The following is a 7,499-nucleotide window of genomic DNA, read 5'->3' as shown; positions in this document are numbered from 1 at the left end:
AAGCAGGAAGATAAAATTTATTTTTGTATAAAATAATATTGTTGGACCTCATGGACCTTAAATGAGTCATCAGTGTTAGTCTTCTGCTCTTTCACAGAACTCACATGCAGGATCTGAAAGATGTGACAAATGACAATCATTATGAAAATTATCGCTGTGAAAAGCTGGCAGCCATGACAGTGGGGTCGCCAACCAATCAACCAAACACTAAGTAAGTTGAATTTTGAAAATATTATTATTATTTCATATGTGAGCTGTGGCACCTCCAGAGAAAGCTTCCTTCACAGACATTTTTGTGATTTGTCATGCAAACCTTTTGGAGCAGATTAGAGAACCTAGGCCACATTGGTGAGAGGCAAATACTCTCCCGCTGCACCAAACCATGCCTCCTTATTCTACTTTAACGTCTGAAAAGTTTGTTATTCGACTGCTACCAGAAATCAAACCTTGGGCTCTGCATTGTTCTCTCATCACTGTACCATCAGATCTTTGATTCCCCATGTTAATTAGCTAATCAAGTTTACAACTTTTGAGGACAAAAACGTTTCCTGAGTGTACCATTTTCCTTTCCTGAGTGGTCACGTGACCAGCAGCTACATGTATGCTGGGACACTGAAACAATAGGATAAATATGCATACATGTAAATATGGTTGCTGTCTAAGTGAACAGTGAACAGATTGTGACACATGTTATGATGTAGATGCTTATGTGTATGAATTTGTTTGTTTTTAGTGTGTCATTTAGCAGAAGCCCGCTGGAACAGCTAGAAGCCGAAAAAGAAGAACGAGAATTGAAACTGAAAAAGATGCAACAGGACATGGAGCAAGTCTTCGAAATGAAAGTTAAGGAAAAGAAGAAGAAGCTGAAGGATTCGGAAAGTGAGGTCAGAGTTGTAGTGACGTTATATTATTTGAGTTTTCATTATGATAGCAATTGAGTTAGAAACTTGTTTTTCGATGGTTCCATTTGAAAGAAATTACTATAAACGAAGGAGCGAATGCTATGTAACTCAACAATCAGGTTTCAGCGTATTGCAAGGACTACAGGTATAATAATACACTCAGCAAAATTACGTGATTTACATTCAAAGAAAGTAGTACAATTAACCGTGAATTTTAATCTGTTTTGTCCCCAAAAAGTTGCTATGGTAACCACCCCGTTTGTGGAGGCCGGCCAGTTTTGAGGGCTTTCACAAAACTTCCTCTTACCAATTCATTCAGAATCATATTGATTGGTACAACCAAGAATTTATCAGTATAAATTCCTGCAACTTGGGATTTATCTTAACAACTGCGACGACATCCACAACATCAAAATCATCGGTTCCTTTTCCCCTTCTATTTATCAGGCCCCTCCAGGCTTTAAGTTCGTTGAATTTGCAACTCGTCTGTTTGTGAAATAAAGGTTATCGATGGAAGAAAGAACTTCTTTGAATTTTATGATAAGGTGCGTTAACGCTTATTCTCAGTTCACTACGTATATCGTAAAGAAGCTCTTCAAGGCCTGCTTTTCCAGTCGAATGTCGTTGATAATTATCATCAACGGAACAAAATTTGCCAATTTTGGATATTGCCTTGAAACTGGAAAACTGTATCCTACATGCATGTTTGATACCAACTCTTTATTTTCGATCAACAGCTTGCTAAGAAGAATGAACAGATGTGGAAACAACTCGATCAGCAAAACAAAGAACTGGAAGAAAAGCGAAAACAGTTTGAGAAAGAGAAAGGTCAATATGAAGATGATCAGAAAAGTAACGGCAAGAAAGGTCTGGAACGGTCGGACTCTAGCAGCAAGTCTCTCAAGTAGGTTATCTTGTAATTTATCAGTAAAACTTTTAAACGAAGTCAAAGTTATTACCCTCGTGATTTATGATTTCACAGCGAAAACGTTTCCTTATCCTATACATGTAGTTCCATTTAAGTGTATTTTCCATCATACTTTTGCCTATTACGGGATAGAGCAGTTTTCAAAAGACTGTCGAAAGTAATCACGTGATTGCAATTGCTACGCTTAGTGATTGGTTTAAAAATCTCGCGCCAGTTTATCAAACAATGAAAAAAAAGCCAAAATCAATTGCAACTTGCACGCATGATTTTTCCCGCGCTTTGAGCAAGTTACATGGAATTGCTACGAATTTGGGTTGATTCATTGGGCTGTTTGCACCTGCTGTGATTGGTCGAAGTAATTACTTTGGTATTTGTTTCAAGTCACGACACTCAATTGAAAACCACTCTATAGAACGGAATCGATGGTTTCTTCATTTAGTTCGTTGCGCTCCGCCGTGCAGCACAATCGAGTGGTAATGGATTCTAGTCCCGTCCGTTCAGATCAACCTGGATTTTTTAGGCTTGCTTCAATCGGTAAAGTTTAGCTCAAAAACTTAAAAAAAAAATCGTTTCATATCAACCTTTTCCTTTGGAATATACGTTCTTCAAGAACTTTATTTTGTACAGACAGTATACACTGAACTGAAAGGAAATCTGTTGGTCTTGTTGTGAGCTTAGATCCATTTGATTGGGTAAAGTGTTTGCCATGTTTCCCAAGTGTTTATCTGTGTCTGTGTTTCTCCCTTATTTCTCAACCATCCTCTTGACGCATCGACTAAATTCTACCATCATTCCTCCTCACTGCGAGTGTTTTCAGACGTAAAGCTCTCCTTGAATTTTGGAAGCGAAACCGTATATCATTTATGCTCCCCTAGACATCTTTAGGAAAGCTAACTACAATTTTAAAATGAACTAAGTATTTAACGTGGAGGGTAGACGCTTAATGTCGTTTCCCTAAAACTTAGTTACCCATGTAAAATAAATTAGGTCAATCTAAACTTTAAAAAAACGCCAGATCTTTATACGGTTAAAGTAGAAATCAGGCTAAAGACCTAAGGTCATTGGTTCGGCTCGCCGGGTGCGTTCGGATTTTTCCGAATATGCCCGAGTCATCGCTGACTAGGGCTTATTTGAACGTTGCACCGGCATTACAGAGGTCACGGGTTCGAATCCCTTTTTTTACCACAATTGCTTGTAATCTCGCAATCTGATTGGTTAATTTGCCGTTGTCGATGAGAGTCTAGACAACGCTGTACGCGTCATGCTTGCGCCATTTTGTCGCGCAATGTAATAGCCAATCAGGAACGCCCATTTTGGGAAATACACGAATCAAATTGCGAGAAAGTTATAGACAACGCTTGCTCTTTCTTTGAGTCATGATTTTGGTCACGCTCTGAAATAGAAACTTTCTTTGGCGTTGAATATTGTGGAAATACAGTGTCAAAATTTGTTGCGGACTCACTCGGCTGCGCCTCATGAGTCCACAACATTTTTACCACTGTGATGACGAATATCGTTATCGATAAGAGTACAGACAACGCTGCACCACTTTCGATTTGTTAAGGAGCCACCTGAATTTTTCAGATCTCTGTAAGGGACAATTGCTTAAAATGTGCAGATAAGTTCGAGGATCACTGCTATCTTTCGTCGAAAAATATTCTTACCATTTTCATCACAACAATCTGATGATTTGTTTACAGAGTGTTCCAAGGCGCATTGTGTGGTCTCACCAAGCTAGGCGTAAAAAACTAGAAACAAACAAGGTATTGACCTTTGTAAACGTAATAAATAAATATCTGAATAGAATTAACTCTTGGAGGCTGAAACGTAGAGGTCAACACAACTTAAAAACGTAAAATACAGCGACACTGAGCTTGGCCTTTGGGGCAACCACTGACTGGCTAATTCACCGCATTGATATACTTGTTTCGCAGTGTTTTTGGCTCAAACTTGGATTTTCTCCACCTATCATAAGCCGAGATTTGCGCTGCCTGGAATGTTTAAAGATAATTTCAAGTTAGAATCTTAAACACAAACGTAACGTAACTGTCAAAAAATGTTTGTTAAACCCTTGCGGTTGAACCCACCTTGAGATGTCTCGGGGCAGCTTTGCACTCACACTGATGTTCGTTCGTGTATTGTCCGTTTTCCTGTGACTTCAACTATCGCGATCAATAGAAGCATACATAGGGGGGAAAACAGCCGTCGCGAGAGTCTTGTGTAAACAGGAACTTTAATTGGATGAAGGATAGGAGAGAATTTCCGTCTTGTTCACTTTTTACAATACGGATAAACTATCCTATAACTGGATGGGTGCGAAAGGTTTTCAATTAAAAATAGAAAGTTAATGGGCCTAATGCATAAAGGCAGCCAAAAAAGTGTTCTCTTGTTTATGTGCTAATTAGATTCACTAGCCTCGATCTCAAGCAACATTTCTTTTGTATTTTGTCCATGCAAACGAGGCTCGTGAGTCTAATGAGCCCATTTACGCATTCGGTCTATGGTTCTTTTTCGGAGCGCGAAAGCGGGAGTAGCCGGAGAAAACCCTGTCGGAGCGTTTCACCTTGCATCGAACCAACAAACTCGACTCAAACTTGATGCTTGTAACGGGAATCGCACCAGTTCCCCTTTTCTCTCAAGTCCCGGTAACTTTTTGGGCCCTAAAATCCAAATGTGAAACTTCGTTTAGAAAGCTGGTCTTTCAACAGCTTTACAAGATCCGAAAGAAAAATATAATGACAAAGTCTTACGCCTCACAACTTCCTCGCTTTGAAGATAGAAAAAGGTATTTAGTGATCTCCGAGATACGCCAGAAACCTTCGAGAAACGTACCCCAGGGGCACCAACCCTTCTCCTCGTGATCTGCACTGCTCACAGCAATCCCAGCCATTAAGCCACTGGCAATGGTTGCACAGTTGTAGGAACGATAGGCCTTTTTCGATATATTAAGTTAAAATTCAGCTTGATAGTGAGGCAGTGAGGACAAAGACAAAGGAAAGTGGATGATATGTTAATATTTTTCACATTCATTCCAACGTGTTTCTATTGTTTTTGTCCTCACTGTCTCACTATCAAGCTGAATATTTGATATTTCGAAAATGTGCTATTTCAACTAAGCGGCCAAGACTTAGGATCTGAAATGCGAGGCCGAAACTATTCGACCAAAGGAGGATCTTCGATGACTTGGTCAGGGAAAACGTTACGGAAAATTCCCCCTCTCTTTTCCAAACTTGTTCCAGATCATTCATTTCTTACGCAAATCGTTCAAACTACCCACTGACTGAATTGTTAGGAACGTTGTTCAAAATAAAATAGAAAGTATAAAGTTGCTTTCACTTGCTCAAGTTTTCCGCAGAACTTGCATTGCAGAATTGCGGGGCACTGCAAAGAAATGTGAAATTGAAAGTCGAAAACGCAGATGCTGAGCCGCTTGTTTGCTTATTAAGTGGTATTAATGGCATTCTCGTTGACTATGACTCACCGTCGTGCATCTTAAGAGCCCTCATGATACCTCGCTACTTTTGCGACTTTTTCAATAAGCTTCCAAGAGGTGGAAGGGAAAGAGAGACACTTAAAAGAGCTTTTCTTTAACGCTGAGCCTTTAAATCTTCAAGAAACTAAAGCCATTAGAAACTGGTCGTTTAGTGGAACATTTACTGTCAGTTTTTGGTGGGAATGGCGGTGTTAGTTTTCGTTGGCCAATCGAGATCTCGCTGTATTCCCATCGACTCGCTTGCGTGACTAACTGCGTGACTGACTCAGGGGGGACTGCTAGCAGTCTACTTCCTTTCAGTAACACTAAACCAGGTTCACATGGTTTCTGTTATGTTTTTAGGTCAGTTGATGGCATTGTGAAAGAAAAGGACAAGGACAAGGACAAGGAAAAAAAGAAAGACAAGAAAAAAGGATTCTTTTAGATGGAATTTTAACATTAGAGAAGGTCACCCGTTATTGGAGTCAAATCTACCGATTTTATGGGAGGATTCATTATCGCTTTGCGCACAAAAATTGCGCAGGTTTTGAAAGTAGACCAAGGTCAGAAGTGTTATCGCGGAGTGACGATAAAGGCTACGGCAACGTTCGTGGTCGAGGCATGTTTTCAGAGACTTTTATACTTGTGCTAAAAGTAGCATGCGATGCCAAGTAGTCGCGCGCTCGCGAGGGAGGCTTGTCACGTTCTCTTTCTCCTCGCTCGCACCCGCGAACCAAATTTTAGACTTAAATATATTTCTTCTGTTTGCCACGAAGATATCGCTGAAGATATTATATCCACAAAGATTATAAAGTGTATGTATGGAAGGGCTTGTGCTTCTCCATGTTTAATCTGTTGCTGTACAATGTCTCTTAGTTGAAATCTCAGCCGTTTATTCTTAGGTTAGTTTTAATTGCTGCGTTTATCCCCGAGAGAGACTTTTCCCTGTTAATATTTAAAAATTTTAAGACCATGCTAAATTTCAAGGTATCAAATTTCACAAGGACAGATTTGTTGCATTGTAAGTTAATCTCCGAAACTCGCTTTCGTTGTAAAATAATTGTAGTTTTTAACATTTTTTGGAAGTTGTTTGTTTGGACTACTATGTGAGGATAGCCCATGAATCTCGAAAGCGCGACTTCCACACATTTGTGTTAGAGTTACAGAGATTTTCCCGCGAAACCAGACTTTTCTAGCCAATCCTAAACCTTACGTAATTAATTTCTAACCCCAGGATTGTGAATGGTCACTCGTCAGTCGTGTGATCCGAAACTTATTTTAAACTCGTTTAATAATGGCTTGGGTTTCTGCAAATACATTCCTTGACACGCATCTACTGCGGGAGTTGCTTGCTCAAGGTAATTGGCTCGTCGTTGTTTCGCTATTAACCCCTTGAATATATAATAGATAAATTGCAAATCTTTCCCAGCATTACTGAACAAATTTTTACAAAGGGAAACATTTTCTTGTGGTCTTCGTTGGAAATCCAGCAATCCCGCTTTCGAATTCTTGTGAGTCCAATAAACCCGCTCTGATAATTCTTCAAGTCCAAAGTAAGAGGATTTTTGGACTCGTCTTCAAACCGAGATGAAGATCCCATCCACCACAGCCGTCTTAACCTTATTTGCAAAGAATAAAGAGGAAAATTGAGGGCCGTTTTTATCTCATTGCCGGACACAAATGGTAACGTTTCGGTGAATTCTACGAATCGTAAATTTCATCAAAAATATAAGGCCATTAGTCGTTTACTTTCGCCAGTAAGAGCCCTTTCTATGCTCACCACGTAATCAGGATGTCGTGTTCTGTGCTCGTATTGTCTTTGGAATCTCGTGTTAGATATTTTACTGAGGTTTTTTTCGGGCAATTGAGCGGAGCCAGGATTAATATCAGATTGAAGTCACCACAGGCAACCCAAAGGTTGTGTTCTTATTCCATTTGTCTTAACGATAATGCACGGAATGATTCGACAATCATTGTATAACCTTAGAAAATAATTTAATAAAGATTGTTCACGTTGAGCTTGTCTTTTCTGGTGTTGATGGCTAACTATGTGTTCTTGGGTGCAGTTCCGAGCCATTTAGGCAAGTCACACTTGCTGGTAGTTGACCAGTCCTCGAATTTTGCTATGGTACCGAGTTTTAGGCCCGCGTGTTGATGAGTGCCTTCTATCATGACCTTCTATAACTGCCGCCATATT

At 39.8% G+C, this 7,499-nt stretch overlaps 1 protein-coding gene across 2 annotated transcripts in view; it reads left to right on the top strand.

Moving 5' to 3' along the window:
- Positions 1-7,320, top strand: part of LOC137990827 (septin-7-like) — a 23,310-nt gene extending 15,990 nt beyond the window's left edge. The window contains exons 11-15 of one of the 2 annotated variants that reach the window (XM_068835945.1): positions 98-211; positions 734-884; positions 1,640-1,806; positions 3,531-3,593; positions 5,666-7,320. In XM_068835945.1, coding sequence (XP_068692046.1) covers positions 98-211; positions 734-884; positions 1,640-1,806; positions 3,531-3,582 — 484 coding nt within the window. In that variant the 3' untranslated portion in view covers positions 3,583-3,593; positions 5,666-7,320. The remainder of the gene's footprint in view (positions 1-97; positions 212-733; positions 885-1,639; positions 1,807-3,530; positions 3,594-5,665) is intronic. The other variant, XM_068835941.1, reaches the window with a different exon arrangement.
- Positions 7,321-7,499: the final 179 nt, after the last annotated feature.

Source organism: Montipora foliosa, chromosome 1 (genome assembly GCF_036669935.1).
Source record: "Montipora foliosa isolate CH-2021 chromosome 1, ASM3666993v2, whole genome shotgun sequence".
NCBI classification, from domain to species: Eukaryota; Metazoa; Cnidaria; class Anthozoa; order Scleractinia; family Acroporidae; genus Montipora; species Montipora foliosa.
Note: the sequence above shows the minus strand (reverse complement) of the source record. Positions and strands in the feature narration are given on the sequence as shown.